At 39.7% G+C, this 22,902-nt stretch overlaps 5 protein-coding genes across 5 annotated transcripts; 3 read left to right on the plus strand and 2 right to left on the minus strand.

Annotated features, from left to right (window-relative positions):
• The first annotated feature begins 382 nt into the window (after window positions 1–382).
• LOC117380437 (dapper homolog 3) lies at window positions 383–9,768 on the plus strand. The gene is made up of 4 exons (XM_033977246.2): window positions 383–622; window positions 7,665–7,779; window positions 8,049–8,156; window positions 8,245–9,768. Exons 1-4 carry the CDS (start codon window positions 383–385, stop codon window positions 9,726–9,728), a joined length of 1,947 nt encoding a protein of 648 aa, XP_033833137.1. The 3' UTR covers window positions 9,729–9,768.
• Window positions 9,769–10,834: 1,066 nt separating this feature from the next.
• Window positions 10,835–12,149, minus strand: c5ar1 (complement C5a receptor 1). The gene is made up of 2 exons (XM_033977096.2): window positions 12,135–12,149; window positions 10,835–12,045 (listed from the first exon to the last, which is right to left on the minus strand). Exon 2 carries the CDS (start codon window positions 12,038–12,040, stop codon window positions 10,997–10,999), a length of 1,044 nt encoding a protein of 347 aa, XP_033832987.1. The 5' UTR covers window positions 12,041–12,045; window positions 12,135–12,149; the 3' UTR covers window positions 10,835–10,996.
• Window positions 12,150–13,206: 1,057 nt separating this feature from the next.
• Window positions 13,207–15,988, minus strand: lbhl (LBH regulator of WNT signaling pathway, like). Its single transcript, XM_055226178.1, has 5 exons — window positions 15,608–15,988; window positions 15,195–15,266; window positions 14,282–14,354; window positions 13,817–14,117; window positions 13,207–13,277 (listed from the first exon to the last, which is right to left on the minus strand). The coding sequence occupies exons 3-5, from the start codon at window positions 14,348–14,350 to the stop codon at window positions 13,207–13,209; spliced, it is 441 nt and encodes a 146-aa protein (XP_055082153.1). The 5' UTR covers window positions 14,351–14,354; window positions 15,195–15,266; window positions 15,608–15,988.
• A 2,397-nt stretch (window positions 15,989–18,385) lies between these two features.
• Window positions 18,386–21,008, plus strand: LOC117380554 (complement C1q and tumor necrosis factor-related protein 9B-like). The gene is made up of 7 exons (XM_055226179.1): window positions 18,386–18,422; window positions 18,505–18,546; window positions 18,625–18,678; window positions 18,760–19,156; window positions 20,052–20,075; window positions 20,414–20,469; window positions 20,614–21,008. The coding sequence occupies exons 1-7, from the start codon at window positions 18,386–18,388 to the stop codon at window positions 21,006–21,008; spliced, it is 1,005 nt and encodes a 334-aa protein (XP_055082154.1).
• A 408-nt stretch (window positions 21,009–21,416) lies between these two features.
• polr2i (RNA polymerase II subunit I) lies at window positions 21,417–22,730 on the plus strand. The gene is made up of 6 exons (XM_033977177.2): window positions 21,417–21,535; window positions 21,704–21,758; window positions 21,837–21,910; window positions 22,022–22,096; window positions 22,172–22,223; window positions 22,569–22,730. The coding sequence occupies exons 1-6, from the start codon at window positions 21,474–21,476 to the stop codon at window positions 22,629–22,631; spliced, it is 381 nt and encodes a 126-aa protein (XP_033833068.1). The 5' UTR covers window positions 21,417–21,473; the 3' UTR covers window positions 22,632–22,730.
• Window positions 22,731–22,902: the final 172 nt, after the last annotated feature.

Below are 22,902 nucleotides of genomic sequence, written 5' to 3' on the forward strand. Positions count from 1 at the left end.
AAAGAATGCATTAGTTCCAGTGGCAGGAGATGTGAGGCAGGGTGAGGTCACTGCGTCACTGTCATGAATCAAGGGGGATGGGACTTTACGCACGCACCATCCTATGTCCAATCAAGATTTGAAATACCGTTTGGGCTGGATGATTTCTACTTTCTTTAGCCTCTGAAGGGGCGTGGCTTCGTGTCTGTGTTTGACAGCCACGAGAAAGAGAAGGCGAATAGGCGATGCTTACAGAGAGGCTGGCAAAGGGGAACCACGCTGCTGCTGCTGGGGGGGCTCAGAAAGATGCACTTCACAAGGCGTCACTCAGGTCCACTGTGGATGTAAAACTAGGATATTATCAATAAAGGATTTTAAGAGTAGTGGCAAATTGCTGGCATCCATGCACCGTGCCTTCACTTTCCCAATGACCGTGGAGCGCAGTCGGACCAAAGAGTGTCTGGAGGCGAGTCTGGCCGGTCTGTGTGAGCTTGAACTCCGCAAGCAAAAGCAGGAGTCCCTGGTGCTCGGGGCGCTGGCTCTCGGTGACCCCATCCTCCTTCAGCGTGACCAGGGCGCAGGAGGAGCCGAAGCATGTTTCAGCATCTGGGGACAAGAGAACCTGACACTCCGGCGCCAGCTGGTAAGACTTTTACTGCTGTTTCACACCCACGTTGACTCACACGTTTAGTCACATCACCACACCCCAACTGCGCACCTCAGTTTACCCCCAAAAACCTCAGCTTTCCAATGTCCCATACACCACATCTGATCCTGCGCATTGTTACCCACTTGACCGTTGCGCGTCCCCAGTTAAGGCTGTTTCTTTTGTATGAATGTGACCTTTACGTGCTGAAAAAAGTTACTAAACTGATTGATGGCTTTTCACATTCAAAGCACCACTGCATTTGTTGGGGTTCGCAGTGAGATTTATGCGCCAGGGCAAAGAAATCAGGGGGTGGAGCTGGGATGCGTTTGGGGAACACACCGACTCTTAATGGCCCATTGTTCCCCCACATCACGGACTTTTGTGGCTTTTACGAGTTTACAAGCTCTCGTTGCAACTCCATGCACATCATAAAAGGCATGAGTTACAGCTACAGCCTTTAATGTGTCCCTCAGCTTTTATTTAATAACGTTTAATATTTAATTACGCACCAAAATTTATGACATTTTTACAGTGTTTAAATAACTTGGCACTAAAGTCATTTGAGTGATGGTCTCAGGTGTTTAGATTATGTTTATAGTATTGAAATAATGTAACACAGGCATGAATTGATAATCTTAACTGTGCAAAATCAGAATGCATGAAATGAAACCCAAGTTAGTCTATTAAAGTTACATGTAACTGCTGTTTTCTTCTGCTAATTTCATTCTCCTGGTGTGATTGTGTTGCTTTGTTGCTGCACTCGACATGCCCTAACATTGCCACAATAAGAAGCTATTACTGAACTGGGTGCAAAAGAAATTGAATCAGCCGCCTCCTCCTCACACCTCCCTCCGTCTCCTCCACTGGGGCCTTAACAATAGACACATATGGGCCTGAATACTAATGACGAAGAGGACTGACGAAGAGAGGAGGCCCCAGCACTGGTTCTATCATGGCACACTGGCATCAGAAGGGCAATAAGCTGATGATTTGCTGGTGCTGTGTTATATTTGATTAAAACGCATCAAATTCATTTAGAAAAGTCTTGGGTTTCTAGGGAATATTGCACCTGGACGTACTGCCAAAAATCTAATTTGAGATAGATTCACATATGGATTTAGTTGAGTAGTTTAACATTCCTAAGCAAAGTAGTCCAAAAATGCAAAGCAAATCACAAATTTAAAGAAGCAGACTTAATGGCAGTGGGAATATTTGCTGTATTATACCACTTTCTTTTTCTTTATGATGTACCATAAAACATTTTCTGTCAAACTGATGGTGTGACGCTTTAAGTTGCTTCGTTTGTTATCTGTAATACCAGTGTTTTGATCCACCAAAGATCTACTAAACCCCAAAAGACAACGACAACTAATCTATGACGTCTAGGAGCTGTATATGAAGTGTAACTTTCTACGCAAGACATGTCCGGATCAATGTTTAGTAACAGTTTTGCCCATCCAAGCGTGAGTAAGGGAAGATTTTGTAAGTTTGCAGGTCACCATCTGTGTCCAAAGCAAATCCTCAAACTCCTTTTCTCCTATGTGGCTTTGTAAGTAGAGCCCACGATAAGTGTCAGTAAGCAGCCTTGAACATGAATGTAGGACCCCCTTAATGGGCTTGGATAATAATGTGTGGTGGCGTTGTAGATAGATGGTGTTGACAGATGCGGGACGTCCAGACAGCAGCTGACCCCTGTACCCCACTGTGTCAGAGGAGCCACAGAGGGAGTGTGTATGAATTGTGTATGAATGCATGACACACATACAGTACATGTGGTTGACTGGACCTTTGGCTTAACTAACCTTGAGCCACAAATATCTGCTCTTTTTTTCCTCCTCCCTGACAGGTGGCCACAGTATTATATATTATGAGCACAGGTGCAGTATCCACACAGCAGAAGTGCATGCAATTTAGTAAAAAATATTAGTTATAGAGCAGCTTTGTCATACATACTTGTTTTTGATACTAAGGAATAGAAATGACAGTCGATTGATGCCTATTTCAATACTACATGATAAAAAAAACACTTATTTATAGACTTTATTTACAGAATTAACACTTTATTTATAGAATTCTACACCAGTTGGTCTTTTTCTAGTCCTGAAATAAATCAAGACCATTCTCAAACTATTCAGGAACTCTCCAATTTACATTATTTTTATTTTAATATAGTTTATATATAGTATAGTAATAATAGTTTGAATAAGTAAGAAAATAATAGACAATCAAACGTGAAAACCTTTTCAGTGTCTCATTATCCACAGCTTTTTTTTCTCCTACTAAGCACAAACATTATATTAATATTTATGTTTCAAATATTGAAGTAATCCTTTCTGCAACATAGAAAATCAAAGGTGAGGAAGTAAAATAAAACCATTCCAAATACTTTCGTCCCTTTGTCTCAGCTTACATGGTCCGCTCCATGACACTGCTGACACAGACTGTTTTATAGAAAAAAATGATCCACCATTACACCGTTATTTATGTGGACGTGAGCACTTTTGTCTCATTGGAGCCTGTTTTTTTCTTCGGTTGGTTTTGCTTTTGTTTCGAGGCTGCCATCGATCATCCCGTGTCCTGTGATTGTAGTGTATCATTAGTGTGAGTGTGGAGATCTCCGTCCTCTCAACACTGACGAATCACTCAGTCGAATCAATGCAGCGCTCGGCTCCTGTTTGTTCACACCACACTTTAAAGACAGAGCTGTAACGAGCTTGTCTTTTCTGCTCCCTTTGTGCAAACTACACAGTGTGTTCAGACAAAGGTGGCAAGTTAACACTCACTACTCAACCATATAAACACTGTTGCACTTGGCATATTAAAAATGAAGTTTCAGCCAGAACAATTCTGCCATAACTAAATGGACATAGTGAAGATGAGTTTTGATCCTGGTTTAGTCCTGGGTTAGTTCATTCAAATCCATCACATTTTAATCTGGACTGGTCCTGGTTTAGCTGTTTTTGTTAGTCTAGTTTTAGATTTGCACACAACCTGTTTAGTCCGGTGTAAGTGCCAGTTATGGGCACATGGACATTTCTGGACCCCTCTTCATAATGTGTGCGATTAGAAAGAAAATCACATTATTACAATCCTAACAATATCTCATTTGTCCTGCTTATTTTATGCTCTTAATTTTACAGCTCTGTTAAATAAACATGGCAGAACACATTTTAATTAAAAACAATTAATATGGTGCATTGTAATTATGTGTGCATATGTGTGTTAGAGACCAGTAATAAGACCAAACATTACTAGTATTGTGTGTTGTGTTGTGTTGTGTTTCAGGCGCCCCACTGCCTTCACTGTGTGAAGCCAGTCACAACAGTGCTTTAATTATAAAGGACTGAACGGTTTGTGCTCCCTGCAGTAGGTTCACTATACTGGGAAACTGAGTGTTTTTAGTGACATTTCACCAGTGAAATGTTTTGTTGTAACACTGTAGAACTCTACTAAATTGGCTAAATACACAAAGGGCAAGACCAGCAGTGGTGAGGGTAGTGCATTGATACAGCAACACAGGGCTATTTAGATAACGACACGGTTAGGAGAGACAAAGGGTGCATTTGCATGGCTGATAAAAATGTGATTACTAGAATAATCAATAATTAAATCAGATTTTGGTGGGGGTTTAAATGCACAAAAGAAACCCAAAACACCTGGTGACACGTGTCAGCTGATCAATGGATTTTTAGAGTAATGGTTGTATTTAGAAGACAAAGTACAATGAATTTTAAAACTCTATCATCTTTTTTCTTTCATGTTGTCTTTGCCACTCTTGCCCTCTCTGGTCAGCACAGACTTGGTGTCCAGGAGTTGACCCTGGCTCACCTGGTGGTCAGTAATTTCAACACAGAAAGCAGGTGGCGTGTTATAAACCTAACAACTTAATGGTAAGGTAAAGCAGTCAAGCAAACCAGGTCCTCAGCCCCCATCCCCCATAGCACCAGGAACACCGCAGAGGATGCAGTAAAACAGTAATGATACAGTGCACTGAGTGTCAGGGAACCAGCATGTGACCATTAATAATAGAACGCAATCAAAGAGGCTGAAAGAAGGTGGCTGGACCTGCTACAAAGACACACTAGAGATTAGCTTAAGATTTTCATGTGATAACTGTAACATATTATTATTATTATTATTATTATTATTATTATTATTATTATTATTATTATTATTATTATTATTATTATTATTATTATTTTATTTATTTATTTATTTATTTATTTATTTATTTATTTATTTATTTATTTATTTATTATTGTTATTGAACCAAACCAGTACAAATGTGATCACACCTTTTATGTTTATTATTTTAGGCAATATATGGTCACTTTTGCATATGTCCTGTTTATAGACGATCCGTTATAACCTAAGAATTGCTTGTTCCGCCACGTTTTAATATAAGTATAGAGCACTCTGCATTTCGAGTCCACTAAGGGCGGTAACCAATCAATTATGTCCAACAGCTCTATTGATTTATTGATTTCAAATTGCCTCCCCCATATCCTCTCACAGCTCTCACTTCCACTCTGTAGTTAAAACAAAGGAGCACACTTTCAATCTCAGAGTCACACAAAACATTATTGACGTTAATGATGTAAGTGCATAGTGTTTAGTGTAAAACAATAGAACCATTTGTGGAGACAAAAGGGTCTGACCTGGTCCTGGATACAGAGGAAACATAGACCGCAGAGGTTAGCTTGGGTTAGATCGGGTCAATTGTTCTTTCGGCATTATAGCATTCACATTATGGATGGTTGTAGTTTGGAGGACAAAGAAACAAGAGAGTTAGCACCAGACTAGGAGCAATAAAAACTACAAACTAAATACTTCAGTTAAAGGAGCACAGTATAATCTTTCTGGGAGACGGTCTTGCTGTAATGTTCCATAGTATTTTGACCAATAAAATGTGCATGTAATTGAGTAAAGAGCAAGATAAATATGTTTAATTACCATACAGTAGAGCAATCAGACAAAGCAATAACTTCTCGATTAATTCAAGCACATGGCAGACTGCTCACGAGAAAGGTTACATAGTGCATTTCATTAAATTATGATAGTTATGCTAATTATATGATATTATCCAACCCCTGTCTGTTTTGATCCAGTTGTGTAAAAGAGGATTACATCATGAAGGGCATGATGAGTAAAACCAATGCCAAATCAATATTTTAATTACTTCACACTAGTGAGTAGGCCTATTTCCATGGACTTTTTTGTTATAGGGGGACACTAGAGCTACACTGACACTAATGTGCGCAGACAGTCAAGTGCAGATGTCCACACTTGTCACTCAGTCTGTCCATCATATGAGCTCTGTGATATAAAAGTGGTCACCTTGTAATGAGGACACGCTTCATCTTCTGTTAATGAAACCTCTGATGAAGCCAGACTTTCAGCTGTAGCATCTGTACTCGCTCTTGTTACTGAATGTGTCACGATGTCGACTTCAGACCATGGGTAATTATCAGATTTGCATGTCCTGTTGCACAGTGTCTGTAATGACTGCCAAAATGATAACAGACAGTGCATGACCAAAGAAAAACTAAAAGTATCCTCATACATATATAGATACATACGTGTGTACATACATCGTTTTGACAAAATAAAACGTTCAAAATATTCTTGGACTGGCTGATTATGTTAACCATCATTAACAATAGTATTTTTAACTGTTTTTGTAGAATATTTACTATTATACTGGGGTTAGTAATAATGCTTAAAAACTTTATCTGACATAAACAATATACATCTGTCAAAAAACTACACATAAATTCCATAGATTTGCTTTTCCATCAAAATATATTAATAAAATATCTTAAAGGAAAATGGACTTAAATGAACTATGGACATAAAGATTGAACTTATTTAAAATTGATTTATTTCAGCACCACCCTCTTGCTTCCTCTGGTTGTGAATTATTCATGTTCCAGTTGGCTGCTCCCTGTGTGCGGCTGCTTACATAAGATCTACAGATCTGTACGAAGATGCACTTTAGAGATGGCCTTCAGATAACCTTTATGTTTCTGTACTGAAGGAGAAACACCACACAGCACGCTCTGTCATGTCTGCTCAAATAAAAATAACTTTTATTTATTTCAATAGGCATTTATAAAAGCTGCATTCTGCCCATGGTCACAAACAAACAAAAAACACTTCAAAACTAATGGGCCATGGCTTTTTTTTTAAGTGAATGGAAAAGAATGGAAAAAATAAATAAAATGAATATTAAAAAAAAAATATACGATTAAAAAAGTTAATACTAAAAAATACTAAATAAAAAATACTAAATACTCTTTCCTCTCCCTTTCTGTCTCTCTCTCTCCTCTCTCTCTCCCTTCTCATGCTCTCTTTCTCTCTCCCCTCTCTCTCCTTTATCGTGCTCTCTTTCTCTCTCCTCTGTCTCTTTCTCTTTGTCTCTGTCTCTCCTCTCTCGTGCTCTCTTTCTCTCTCTTTGTCCCTCTCTCTCTCTTTCCTCTCTCGGGCTCTCTTTTTCTCTCCTCTGTCTCTCTCTCTGTTTCTCTCTCTCTCTCTCCTCTCTCGTGTTCTCTTTCTCTCTCTCCTCTGCCTCTCTCTCACTCTCTCTCTTACTCTCTCTGTCTCTCTCTCTCTTCTCTGTCTCTCTTTCTCTTTCCTTTCTCTATCACTCTCTCTCTCTGTTTCTCTCACTCTCTATCTCTCCCCTCTCTCCTCTTTTTCCCCCCCTCTTTCTCTATTCTACTCTCTCTCACGCTGTCTCTCTCTCTTGCTCTCTTGCCTCTCTCTCCCTCTCTCCTCTCTCTCTCTGTCTCTCTATCTCTCTCTCTTTTTCTCTCTCTCTAACTTTCTATCTCTCCCTCTCTCTTCTCTCTCTTTTTTTCTCTCTCTCTCTCTCTGTCTCTTTCTCTCTCCAATTTCACACCTTTACTTTTTTCATTTGAATTGACATCTCCAAACCCGTCATGTTGAGTGCACACACACAGTCTACAGACGTTTGTTCCTTCTTTTGCACAGTCAAATAAATAATCCTGTGATCTGTTTCTTGTTTCTGTTGCAGAGCGCTCTCCAGAGTCACCCATGGGCCCTGCTTCAGTCTTTGGAGCAGCAGGTGGGAGAACTCAGGATAGACACTGACGCCGCGGGAGACGGCAGCGACAGTCGACCCAGTTCTGGTACTTCACACAGTCCTCATAACGCCGTGTTTGTTTTGCTTGGCAGTAGATAATTGCATGAATATCCTAATCCTTAAGATGTGTGTTCTGTCAGTGGGTATTGGACTGTGAAATTTGACACAGTATTTGACCCCATACTCTGCTTATAACAAAGCTTTAAAGACCATTGTTTTGGTGCCTTAGTGTGAAAAACAGCGTGACATAAAGACCCGATTTTGCATTAAAATTAAGTAGCTTGCCAAATTGTAAATATATTGTAAATTGTGCAGGTTTCTATGAGTCTAGTGAGGGCCATTCGCCAAAGGGGAGATGCTGCACAGAGCCCACAGAGACACAATCGACATGGACATACAGCAACGACAGGCCAAAGTCTGTAGGTAAGAGCCAGATTTTAATACTTGGTAAGAAAATATCAATCCTAATGCTCGGTGTTGTTGAATATTTACCTTTTTTTTCTACCTATAGGCGACTCGCTTTCCCCAAACATAGACATCCCCATTCTCCACACCACTCTCCCTCGATCTTTCTCTGCTCCTTACCCACCTCTAGAGGGCATCGCTGAGGAGGGCTGTGGACCTGATCCTTGGTTTTGGGACCCTCCTAAGACCACACATACATGGCCACAACATCAGCAGCAGGAGGAGGAGATGGAGGCAGCAAAAGAGGAGGACTACCAGCAGGCTATGAGGGTAGAGGGGTACATTTTGAGTGTCATTCAGAGACATACCCTCTCTCCACGTCCTTGCCAACCTCGCACGACAATTAGCCCTGATCCCACATACTCTAGTACATCTTTACATCGCAGAACGCCATCTCTTACCTCTGAATCACGCCCCCTTGACCCGTACCTTCAGCCTTACGTTGACCTTTTGGGACATCCCAGTAGTCAAATCAGGGGTTGTGACCTATATGAAGGAGAGGCTTGTGGCGGAGAGGCCCCATCACTGGAGGAAGACTGTTTTTTGGCTCTACCCTACCCCCAGTCCAGGCCGCACTCTCTGACTGGAAGGCTACCGTCACCTCTGCCCTTCCTAGACCCCAACTGTGGCGCAGGGGCTCTTGACCTTTGCGGTGAACTCACATCCCCCCAGCATTTTAGAAACCCACAACCTCCTATTCACCAGAACCTTGTAAACGCACAGTTTGTTCCCGGACAAGGTGGTCACGCTGCTATACAATCTCCGAGACATTACATTCCCTGTCAGTCGAAACAACGAATTCAAACTATCACTTCCCCTGAGCACCAAAATAAAGCTAAAGCATCGAAGAAGAACCACAATGAGCGTCAGAAAGCCAAGAAATCAAACGGGAAGAATAGATCACAGTCTGAAAATAGCCTGATTGGACAAGGTATGCTGCCTGAACGGCGATACAGCACAACGGAGCGTCCGCAGGGCAGAGCGGACCCTGCTTATAACCAGGCTATCCAAATGGGTCGCAACAACGGCAACAGACGCTGGTGCTCAAATTTAGAGTTAAGCCAGGACGAAGGCGAATCCCACACGCCTCAAGCCAGTAGACGGCCACCTAGAAAGCGCAACGGTCATTCATACCAGCAGCAACAAAGCCACACATATTACCAACAGCACAGACAACAATGGCAGCACAGCGACTACCACCAGAGGGCACCACTGTGTCAGGAAGAGGCATACCCAAGAGCCATCCCTGCTGAATCTGAGTCTAGTATGAGTGAGGTGTACTCGCCAGGGTCTAGCTCAATATCCAGCGATTCGGATGAGAGCGGTGGGCTGGTGTGGCCGCAGCAACTGCCCCCTCGACTGGCCATGGGGTCGTCCTCCTCGTCCTCGCCCTCTCCACAGGCCAACGCCGCAGTGAATGGCAACGCCTCACAGCCCAAAGCGTTTGTGAAGATCAAAGCCTCCCATGCACTCAAAAAGAAGATCCTGCGATTCCGCTCAGGGTCGCTAAAAGTCATGACCACTGTGTGAAGACGTAGATGTTTCACTGACATAATGAAGCTGTTTTCAAGGGACCTATTAACTCAAATACTGATTGTAATGTATTTGTTTCTGGGATCAATTCTACACCAGTAATGTCCACTATACACCCAAGAATCCGTCTGACAGTATATTTTACAAACATGTCATGTAAAACAGTACAGTCTTAACTTTCTTTTTCAAACATTAAACTGATTATCTCTTTACAGTAGAGAGTTTCTGTCCATGGGTTTCAGAATGATGAAATGATGATGGAACTGTTGTCATAGCAAAGAACAATTCAAAACAAAATATTATATCTCTGGATGGTCAAAATGGCACCATATACGAAGCTGAAACCCATGAATATCACTGTCACTCCCAAAAGAACCTTTTATCTTCAATTCTGCTACCTCCAACTCCAGTCCTTTCTATCACACCATCACACTGTCCATCAATATCACCACTGTGTCACCTGTCATGCAATTCAGGCTGAAACCTTTCTTTTTTGAACAGATTTGCCTCCTATTTTCATAAAGTTACAAATGTTTTTAAATGACACAAATGTTTATGTCATAAGTGAGTTGTGATGCTGTATGACATATCTGATATATTTCATATTTCACGCCTAGTTTCATTGTATACACCACAACTCCTGTATGCTCTGTGTCTAACCATAAACCTCTATTGGACCTAACAGCTGTTTACTTCATAGCCTAATGTTTAAGCACAAGACACTTCTTTTTAAGTATGTTATATATGTTATTATTTGTCCTTGTACTTTGTAACTATGCTGACCTCCCTGTGCTTTCCTTGTATTCAGGAGTAAATTACATTTCCACTACCTCTTTTCTGTGTGAAAGAAGCTAAATTTTAACGTCAGACTTCTGTTACGAACCAGTGTACAAGCAAAAAGATGGGAAAACACATAAGACAAAGTTGTAATCATGATGTACATACTATCATGTGGCCTTGTTTGGATGAATGTAGTTTGTAAATAAAAAACACACTTGTTACGTTTCATTTTAGATTTTAATTTTTAACACAAATGCAAATTCACAAGCAGATTTACCTAAACATTGGAATAGCTGAATAACAAGACAGAAGTGCTGGAGTAAAATTGCTGACATGATAAATCCTTCAACAATACTGTGCTGACTTAGGGGAATATCAACCATTACATAATATTTATAATTAACAACAAACTTAACACACTTCTGTTTTTTAAAGTTTAGCGGACGTACGAACATTAGTCATAACATTGTTCATTGCAGCTTTTGTCAGATTTTACTCATCTCTTTGACACTCGAGCTTTTGGTTACCACTGAAATGACAGCGCATGCCTTACTCTGCGGCTCCTCTGTTGCAAAATTCAAGATTCCACGAAGAGACCGGTTCATTCTGTCTTTAAACCCACGTCCCAGGCACACATAAAGCAGTGGATTCAAACAGCTGTTGACATAGGCCAAACAAAGTGACAAAGTATGCGCAAAGAACACCTTGGGCCTATCCGGGGAGTGTCGTGGGGTATCCAGGAGAATGAAGTCCACAATGTGAAGTGGGATCCAGCATAAGAAGAAGCTGATTATCACTGCAACTATGATCTTTAGGGTGCGTTTAGAGCGGATGCTGCGAGACCGTCCAAACTCTGTGCGCTTATACACCCTCCAATGGCACACTGCAATGGCCAAGAAAGGGAGAGCGAACCCTAGTAGAAAGCGGACAGAATAAACAATCCACTGTATGCCTTCTGTCTTTGGAAACACTGTTGAGCACTCTTTCTTTGTCAGTCCCGCTTTAATCTCTTTGTAAAAAATAAACTGCGGGGTGCTGCCTATGAGCGCCACACACCAGACAAGCACACACGCACATGCAGCTTTCTTAGGGGTTCTTCTGTTCTGACACCACACAGGTTTGGTCACCAGTAGGTAGCGGTCAACACTGATGAGGACTAGCTGGAGTATGCTGCTGTACATCACCAGGTAGAATACGCCTTTGATGACGGTGCAGGCCAAGGAACCAAAGGGCCAGTGGTCATCGTGCGCGAGTGGCACCATAAGAAGAGGTAAAGACAGGCAACACAGGAGGTCAGCCACAGCCAAATTTAGGAACCACAGTGAGGTGACCGAGTGGGGCATGCAGAAGCCAGTCACCCACACCACCACCGCATTGCCAGGGACCCCCAACAGGATCACAAGACTATAGCACACCAAGGATATAATCTGGGCAGGTGTTATTTTCGGCCCAACCAAAATGTCCGGAATTGTATCTGGGTAGTTGTAATCACCATAGTCTGTGTAGTTGTTATCACCATAGTCTCCCATTGTCACTGAAGATTAAATCAATAAAATTAAACATTGTAGATTCAATAATTATATAAAAGGCAATTAATGCATGTCAGTAATTAGTTATACTTACATGTGTCTAGGTCCTGTGCAGTTAGTACTTGTGCAGGAAGCTGTGAAAATGTTCTGCTTTTGAACCATTTTGAGACCGCCCCAAGTGACTAAATACACTTGCACAACATTATATCAAGACAGGATACACACTGGAGGTCTATCGCAAATCTGATTCCATGAAATATGTCACAGTAGCATGTTGTGGTCACTGGCAAAAAATCAAAATCTGATTATGATCTGATTTCTGGACCTTTAAAAAACACAAAACCTGATGTGAGTAATTAAAGGGAGTTATTAAAGGGAGCCTGATCAGAAAGACATTAGATGATTTTGTTGTTTAGATTTCTTTTCAATAATCTTATTATGCAAAAAATCTGATATAAATTCAGTCTGCATGTAACCACAGCCAGTGCCTTCCTGCCTTTGACCTGACATTTAAAGAGCTTCAAATACAATGCAACTAAATCAAATGATTTAATTACTTCGTAAAAAAAATATGAACTCTGTCTGTACCGTGTTGGCGTTCCCCATTGAGCATTTTGACCATCCAAGAGTGCAGTGTCAAGAATGTGAATGCATTTTTTTTTTCCAATAAGATTAATGCTTTAATGAAATGAGATGACATTGGTTAAGAGTCAATAGTCAACTAATTCATAGTCTGAGGGCAAAAATACACCACATTACAGCAAAAACACAATAAAATGATACATATTTACAGTTGAAATGAGCTACTAGCTTATATTAGTGTCATAACATGTTGAGTAACATTATTGAAGCTGCCTTTTCATCAAAAGAAATAACCAAGAATGTGAGTTCTAAAAGATATCCTGAGAAAGAATATAGATTTATTATAATTATCACTATTATTTTTCATACATATGATGAACAGAAGAATACATTTTAAAAAAAGGTGAGTCTCATGTGTACTTCTGCAGACTGGAATGCCACACCGATCGCATAATTTAATCATAAACATAAGCAACGGAAATGTGCACTTCTGAAATAGCTGACATCTACCATAGAAAAAGATCAGAGTATATTGCGCCGACCATGAGGGCCATGATACTTTGTGGCAAGAGTCACAATTTCAGTCATTTCAGAACGGATGCATTGCTCGGTGGAAGTGTAGGTGTATCATCTCGAAATGCATCTGACTGAAGATCTGCAAAAGAAAAAAATATACAGAATATTTATATTTTAAAAGGGTTGATTTGATGCTCATCTTATATAGGCCTGTGCAATAATATCAAAATATTGATGTATTATATTGTTGAATTTAATGATACAGTATCAATATAAGTTGTGATCCTTTAAAGCTGTTAAACTGCACGTGTCATTTTGTACACGTAAATGTTAAGTTTGTATAAGCCGAGGATTAATAATATTGGCCAATGTAACAATTTGATGTATTCTTTTAGTTTGTAATATGCACTAAACAAAATGTATTTTTTTATGTTTATTCATCTTCAATAAATGCAAAATAAATACACCATTAATGTTTATTTTTTGTAAAAATGGGGTTGATCTTTAAGGGTCCTGAAGGCCTGTATTTTTCACTTAATTGTATTGAATCAATTTGAAATATATCATATCATACTGTATTGAATTCAAAGTGCACCGTATCAAAATAAGTATCCTATTGTGGCCTATATATCGAGGTATGTATCGTATAGGCAGATTCAACTCAGAAAACCAACATACCAATAAGAGTAAGTCCAGGCTGTGGGTTGAAAATGACAGAGTTCTCCTCCTCCTCTTCCTCCTCTCCCCAGTCTGCAATATTTGCCGGAGGAATGCACTGCTCCAGGAAAAGGTCCTCTTCGTCATCATCCATGTCGATATTTTCAGGGGGCCAGCGCAGCTCCCCACTCTCCACCTCACTCACTTCAGTGGGCTCCACCACGATGGATGGCAGTCGCTCCTTCTCCTGCTCCAGGCTCTGCTCCGCGTGGTTCGCAGTGGACTGAGGGGTCAAGACCACCTCCACTGGCTCAGGGAAGATCTGCAGGGAACAGGGAAGAATCATTAGGTAATTAACTAGATGTTAAGTCCAAAATATACAATCATCAATATAAAGTAAGGTGATAAACACAACATCAGTAGTGTTTTTCACATGATAAGAGTGAGATTTACACAATTTAACTACAAAAGCAAAACCAAAATTACCTGAAATGGTATTCTTTGGTCTTTACCATGGATGTCATCATTTAGGCCATGTCCAGCGGTGCCCTCCATCTGCCTACACACAATAAGTACTTTGGAGTTATGGTGTCTTTATAACATTATAAATATGTTTTGGGGTGAGGTTATTTTACTTTCACAAAAGGCAGATGGTATTCCATGAAATTAAAAAAAAGCATCAATTCTAATCTGTCTTTTGATTGGTCACGATTTCTCCAATTTCATTGGCTAAAGATGGTGACATTTTGTGGAGTTGTGTGTGGCATAATGTGCCTCCAATCATACAGCAGGATTAAAAAACATTCAAACACAGTTTGATATCAAAATGGATTATGTTCTCAGGCCACCATTTGATTTAGTGAAAGGGAGCCTATAAGGACACATCCTTTGTTTAAATCTAGTCAAATAGCAATAGGATGATGTGTGTTTTATCTTTGATTGCCAGTAATACAATCTCAGAATCTCATATATTCTTGAGTTCTTAAATTTGCAATGTATTGCACCACTGAATGTCACTTTTGTTTGTTGTTAAGGCATAATCAATGACAGGAGCCATAATTACTTAAAATACAAAAAAAACAAAAACCAAAAACTTCAATCAATCTAATGACACATAGATCTATGGGCTGCTCCTTGCACAGTGCTTAAAAGTTAGTATGACAAATGACGACACACACACACAGGCCAGTTTGCTGCTGAATGAGAACAGCATGTCCGCGACTAAACAGGATTAGATTGAGATTTAAGGCGTAGCTGTCATTTTTGGCCCATGAACTGTGCACTATTTTTGTTCACTTTGTGATATTACTCTGACCACAAGTGTCTTTTGTATCCCCTCAAAGCTGGTTGTGCACAATATGAATGGAAACTTTGTCTAGCTATTACAAAGAAGATAAACCTTATGCAGTCTCTGTCATATGCTGTCTCTGAACACCTGCATGGTCTGCTCAGTCAACAGTCAGTAGCAGACCTCAGCATCAACAAGAAATGGAAAATGATTTATAAGCAATGTAGAAGTAAAAAGGTGAATAGAACATACTTAGTGTGTCAACCCACGGTCATGGAGTGATCCACTCAGATAATGAACAGGGAAAATGTCACTGAAACTACATGAAAATCTTAACACCATCAGGTTTGATCAGTGTCTGCCTTAACCCAAATGAGTAGCATTTATTAAAACATACTTACATACATTTCCTTTATCTTTTATGCCACTTGAGACATTCTGACCATATATATGTGTGTGCGTACAGTCAGTTTCCCCTTTTATAAATAGTGATGCAGGTGAAGCATTAAAGCTCATTTTCTTACCTGTCAGCTGAAGTCAGACAGCCCACATCTCTGTCCCGACAGAGCTCCACAGTAAACCTGGACTCTGGTGGGATGGGCCCCAGAGCGTTCAGAGGGAGTGCAGAAGCAGACGGGACGCTCCTACACTGTCCCTCCTCAGGGCCGTCGGGGAGGCTTCTGGCCTCCAGGGCGACACTACTGTGGGAGGGTTTGCCCCTTTTCAGGTACTCCTTTCACACAAGTGAAACTTTGTTGGTTTGTTTATTCAAATCCCAAAGTCTGAATTCACAGCCATGTATTCCACTTCCTTTCTCCTGTCCGCGCCTCTCCTCCCTGGTCCATCCCACTGGCAGGCTTTGGAGAGGAGCAGGATTACTGTCTCTTTCGATTACTGTGGTGGGACGGATGACGTCACTGGAGCATGACCTTCTCCTCCGGTGAGCAGGCATGCCGTGAAGCTGCATGTGAGGGATAAATGCTGCACTACATGGACACACTACATTTGGAAATGCATTGAGATGTGTCTTATGTTTGTGAGCTCACCATGCAATCAAGTCTTTTCACCAACTCCTCTGCAGCTCCATCAGTGGATTTAGATTTGGACAGTGCATGGAATTAGCCCAGGGATCAAGGGCTGAGTGCTGGGGAGGGGACAGATATATATAGAATATAACTACTATTGCTAAACAGACAGACAACCGTTAACAGGAGCATCTAATCTGCTCTGTGGGATAAGTCACCAGGATAAATAGGGACAACTACCGGAGGGAGGGGGGAATCACACATGATGAGGTTTCTTTTTAAACAACAACAAAAATGGAATTGCATTTATACATTGAGTCACTCTAGTCAAAGTTCACCAAAGTGCTGAACAAACAAAACCCCTGCTAATAAAATAACAAAGAAAACAAGATTAAGATAAGTTAGCTAAAAACATAATTTGAACTGTACAGATTTTATCAGAAGATGCTGCATCTTAATGTCAAACACCAGTGAAGACATTATGTCTTTAGAGTGTGTGGTGCCCTGATGGTTAAAGAAAGGTTGTTCCAGAGTTTGGGAGTGACCACAGAGAAGACCTTGTCTTGTCTGGTGATCATTCTGGGGCATGTGGGGTTGTAGGAGCTCTGCCAAGTAAGGTGCAGCTAGGCCATGCAGACTTTTAAAAATCAATAGGATAATTGTGTTCACCTGCTCAGGGACTGCAGATGGAAAGTAGCAGTAGCTAAATCTGGTGCAAATCATATTTTCCTTGTAAGATTAATGAATTTGTACATGGTCCCTGTCAAATAAAGAATAAAGAAAGAAAGAAAGAATTCTTCATTCTAAAATTGACAGTTACCAATGAAGGGAGGTAAGCAGTGGGGAACATGTTCACAGTTTTGGTCTTTGTCAAGAGGTGGGTTGCTGAATTTTGCACCCCCTAGAGGCAACAGAGAGAAGAGTGTCTTTTGGAGACGTATTTCTTTACTTCGGTCAGAATGTGAAGCTGAAAGAAGCTGATCTTAACAGTCATGATCTGTTTTTTCCAGTGTAAAATGTAGATCATTAAAACTTCAAATTTTTCAGTAGATGATGCAAATCGAATTATTGAGAGACTAACCACACTGTTTACATCATCTTAAGGCAGTGGTTCTTAACTTGGGTTCGATCAAACCCTAGGGGTTCAGTGAGTCAGTCCCAGGGGTTTGATGGAGGTCAAGACACGCACCTGACTCATATGATTCGCGGACTGCAAGCGTCTTCAGACGCTGGCCCAATTCAACAAATGCACCCTTTGATGTGCCTATCGAAGTACCCGCCCGACTTAAATGAGCCGTTTGAACGGCATAAAAACATTAAACGACATAAAAACGAAGAAAAGGAACTTTGCTGTGAAAATTACATGAGAGTGGCACTTGCCAAGGTGAAGCCATACATTTCTGAACTGGTCTCTCAAAGGCAACAGCAGAAGTCACTGATTTGCAGTAAATATTCATTATTATTCTAGCCTGATGGAAATTAGGTGATGGGTGATATACATATAATAAACAGCATAAATACAATAAGTCCATTATTGAAATACATAAGGTTAAAAATAAAAATAATTTCAGTGTGGTAGTGTTAAAAAAGGTCATGTCTTTATAAAAAGGTATTTATATAATTTGTTGTGAGTTCACGCATTGTATTGGTTTTATTCTTTGAACACAGTGATGTTAATGCACGGTTCATTTTGTGCACCAGTAAAACATACATATGTCTTGAATTTGAAAAAAAAAATAATAAATGTATTTTTCAATAAACAAGGCTTTGGTGAATGTGCATATGAAACTGGTGGGGTTCAGTACCTCCAACAAGGTTAAGAGCCACTGTCTTAAGGTTTTAATAAATTTGACATGCCAATATTGAAGATACAAGTGAGAAAATGTGAGAACATTTGACAAATATATCTGGTTATTAATTAAATGCTAATTTGCAAGAATATAAAATAATCCATTACTACATTTTGTGTCACAGATGGCTAAAAAAAATAAATAAATAAATACAACAGGGGCTTTGGAGAATTGGGGCTGCTATGGACATGTCGGCGCAGACCTGAAAAACAGCATTCTCCCAAAAGTCAGAGGAGGAATTGTCCAAGTGTGAAACTCCAGTTTGCCTCTGGTCTGAAATCAGGTAAAGACCTCTGTGTACCTGCTCAGTAATACTTTTTAATCAGGTTCTATGTCATTAGCAGCAATTCAATATTTCTGATACTTGTTTCAGTCCATGTAATTTGTGTATGTTTTCTCTAGCTGACTGAAGAACTCCCTTTTCATAATGGGGTGCATCTGCAGTTATGGACCAAACAAACAAGGTAGGTAAAACTTTTGCCATGTATTTCCAAATTCTTTAGCTCCATTGCACAATATGTCTTTTGTTTACCCTTGCAACTTCAGGAGGGAAAGATCCAACTGATGGGGATAAAAATGCAAAGATAAGTACGTAAAGTAGTAATTTTATTGAGTTAGTAGATAAGTCAATTTAACATTAACATTAACCCTTTCTGTGTTCATTAGGACCACTTCCTGAACCTACTGATGGCAAAACTGTTGATCCTACCTATCTGAAAAGTAAGTGTTTTCTCAAGTATTTCAGTCCAAGGTACCACTTCTGCAAATCTTAACCACCACCAATCTGTTTGTTATCTACAGAGGAAGTTGTTGCATTCACTGCCAAACTGAACATTGCACACAGCACCCCATATCACCAAGGTGCCCTAAAACTGGTTGATGTAGTGACCAATGAAGGGAATGGCTACAGTCCAGAGACAGGGCATTTTGTGTGCCCGCTGAAAGGCCTGTATTTCTTTACTGTGCACATGTCGGTGGCAGGACGGGCCCACTGTGAAATCTACAAAAACGGAGAGAGTGTGACTACATTGTATGATACGAGCCACCCCCACGACTGCTCTCAGGTGGCCACCATCAGTACTATTGTGGAGTTAAAGGAGAAAGATAAAGTGTGGGTCAATCTGTGGGGCCATGGAAGACATGAGATCATTGCCACTGAGGACAATGATACAGTGTTTGTTGGCTTCTATTTAGGATAATGAGTGATATTTTATGTCTCAAAATGAATATTACAATTGTGTGCCATTGACAAGAAATGTGTGTTTTTGTACCTATAAAACCGTGTTCTGGGGATGCATTTTGTGTACTGTGATTTTGGTCCGCTGTGGCAATCATGCCGAAGCATGCACAGAAGATTTGCATGTACTGAGTTGTCACAGTAGCATTTGGTATGCATGCATCACTATTTTTGTTATGTAAAAGTTAAAGTAGTAGTAATAAAATCACTTATCTTGGCTGGAAATCTTGGTTTGTTATCATTTAAATAGTCAAAAAAAATGTACCAAAGTTTGTAGTTTATAGCTATTTTAGAAGCAATTGAGGCGTAAGCTAGTAACGCAGAAAGAAGTAGTAAATTGTATACTAAAATACAGTAATAAAGCTAGGCCTCTTTAGCAGCACAGTAAGCTGCAAGACATATGCATATGAAATAACTTACTTTTACTTTTACTTACAGTTAATAATAAATGTTGAGAGCTTTTTTTGTCTAAAATTTGGTTATTTTTTTTTACATTATTTACAAAAATTACAACTATGAAACATTACATTCTACATTTTTGACCTGAAATACCTTCAAGCCTGTCATTACGGAAGATACAGGAATAACATAACTTCAAACCAGTTTGTTGCAACAACTGGTTATGAAAATTTGAGGAACCGGCTGGGTTAAGAAGGCTCACAAAATACAACCTCAAAAATAACAAAAAATAACAATGAAAATAATAAATTAACAAAAACACACTTGTTAGAGAAAAAAAAAATCTCTAAAATGCTTTTACCCAAAATGTCTTTGAAGAACATGGTAAAAACTTGGAGACTCGAAAACCAGAAAAACAACTTGTTCCTGTGTCTACAAGTATCTTTCACCTGCTCAGCATTCTTCTACTGGACATCCACAGGTAAGGAGCTCCTCTCTCTGCACCTCTGTTCAAGTGAGAATAGGACAGATAGAACTCATGTCCAACGAAGTAGCAGATAAGTTATATGTAAATATGTATACATGCATACATATGTAAATATGTAATGATTTGTTTTCTTACATTTATGGATGGGGTGTAGGCCTACTGCAGACAATGCAAAATGGGTACTAATAATAAGTAGAACTATAAGAGATGTATATTTTAAGGACAGAAGGAAAAACATCATTGTGGTTTCTACCATACGCAGGCCTATTATGCTGACACTATCATACAAGGTGTACATTTTTAATAGTTTATTAGAATTTCCTTTCATTCAGGTACATAAGGCCAGACATTCCCACTGCCATGGACCTTGAAGACTACTTCTCTACCGGTAGGTGATTCATCCTATCCTTTTAGACCTAGTCCTAGCTATGCCTACTATTAGTTTTTGGCCTACTTTTTAAATACAAATAACTGAAAGGTAGAAACAATTCTATAGGCCTACTGCACTGACAAATTATTCTTGCACCAACAGGAAGAGTTGCGTTCACAGCCAAATTGTGCACAGATCACAGCCGCCCAAAAAACCCAGGGCCAATGAAATTCAGCATGGTGCAACTGAACGAGGGAAGCAGCTTCAATGGAGAGAGTGGTGTCTTCACCTGTCCACGAGATGGTGTCTACTATTTTGCTGTCAATGCATCAATCTATGGACGTGGGCACTGCGCTATTTATAAGAACGGAGAAAAAGTTGCGTCCCTTTATCATGCCAACTCCGGGGACGACAGGTGCACTCAGGTGGCCTCCATGAGCAGTGTGCTGAAGTTGGCTAAGAAAGACGAAGTGTGGATCCAGGTCTTTGGGAGCAGATATGACATTCTGGCAACTGAAGACAATGATACTGTCTTTACTGGCTTTCTTTTAGGGTAATGGCCTTAAAAATGGCCTCCAACTCCTATAGCAGCAGTTTATTGTTTGCTTAGGCCTATTTCTCACGAATATTCTATTCTACAACAATATGTGCCTTCTTGAAAAAAAAAAATATAAATAACAAAATAAACAAACATAAGTATTGCTATTATTTTGTGTGTACTACTCTTGCTGACACATTTGACAAATTCACATTTCACACATTTCTCCCTAGTTGTGCAAGTTACATATATTCAGCCAAAGTAGTCTTGTCTGTTCTTCTTCAGTCCCCAAACAATCAAGTGAAAAACAACATGTTAAATCATTGTGGTGTTTTGGTCATATTGCAGTAACATCACCCAACTGAAAGGGGGCGCCAACACTACAAATCCTTTGGCCGTACGCATGCGCAGTGGTTTGTTTTCGGACAACAGGCAGCTCACGTTTGTCTTTAAAGTTAATATACATCGTTTAAGTAAATATCCCATGGATTTGGAGACGGGAACATATGAGCCTGGCTTTGTTGGGATACGGTTTTGCCAAGAATGGTGAGCTGAGTATGTTTAAAAAGTTTGTTGTTGTAATATTAGCCTGTGTTAGCCCGTGTTAGCCCGTGCTAGCCGGTGTTAGCCGAAGCAACACAGATACTACGCTCTAATAATTGAATGATCAGAGTGTCTATGATTTAATTCTAACGCAACATTTATGTATTTCAGTAATAACATGTTGTATCCTAAAGAAGACAAAGAAAACCGTATCCTGCTTTATGCGGTAGGTTTCTATTTCCAAGCAGACCAGCTGTAATATTACTGTACAAAATGCATTCATTCAAACCTTGTAACCCCACAGTGTAGAAACTGTGACTACCAACAAGAGGCAGACAATAGCTGTATATACGTCAACAAGATCACGCATGAAGTCGAGTAAGTAACATAATCAACAATGAGCTGTAAGCGCCACTCTGTCCAGTGTAAATTGAACCAAACTGTTCCCCCTGGTCTCTCTTTGTCTGAATGTTGCTTCCTGTTTTTTAGTGAGTTGACTCAAATTATTGCTGATGTTTCTCAAGACCCCACATTACCAAGAACAGAAGATCATCCTTGTCCAAAGTATGTTTTACTGTCTCAAAAGAGTATACATTTGGCTCAGTGTTCAATTATTTAACGCCCAGTCCTTCCTTTCAGATGCGGTCACAAGGAGGCAGTGTTTTTCCAATCTCACAGTATGAAGGCTGAGGTATGAAAATAGATCAAATCCAACAAGTATAGCACTGTAACCGCCTATTTTATAATTATTGTTATAAATATTAACTTCTATTTATTTTTAAAGTGACTTATTCTTGTTAAAATAATGTTGCTGTTTTTTGGGGGTTTTATTTGTAATTACGTATTTTATTAGCTTGTGCATTACAGATTTTTATATATTGGTATATATTGGTATATGCTGCAGTTTTTTGTGGTCCCTCCATCCCCACGTACCAATCAGCCATTGACAATCTCAGTTGTTAAAATAATCTAATGAATATTTGTTTTTGGTTTAACCCTAAATGTAGTAGTAACTGTTGTTCTTATTTAATTTCAGGATGCCATGCGCCTTTATTACGTCTGCACAGCCCCCCACTGTGGACACAGATGGACAGAATGATGCTGTTTTTATTTGTTTCAAAACAATTACTTGTATAAAAATTCCAGGATTTGTATTGAGTTATTTTTATAGCTGTTGAAATTTGTTGTCTGATTGGTTGGATTAACATGTTGTCTGTCTGGTTGGATTAAAATATCATTCTCATCATACACTGTCCATCCTTTTTTTTTTTTTTTTTTTTTTTTACGTTTTCTCATTTCCCTATTCCACTTCCTTCTATGCTAATATTATGATTACACAATTATGCAAAAGTAAGCAATCAGTTGGTTCT

The sequence above is a fragment of the Periophthalmus magnuspinnatus genome, chromosome 13 (assembly GCF_009829125.3).
Source record: "Periophthalmus magnuspinnatus isolate fPerMag1 chromosome 13, fPerMag1.2.pri, whole genome shotgun sequence".
NCBI lineage: Eukaryota > Metazoa > Chordata > Actinopteri > Gobiiformes > Gobiidae > Periophthalmus > Periophthalmus magnuspinnatus.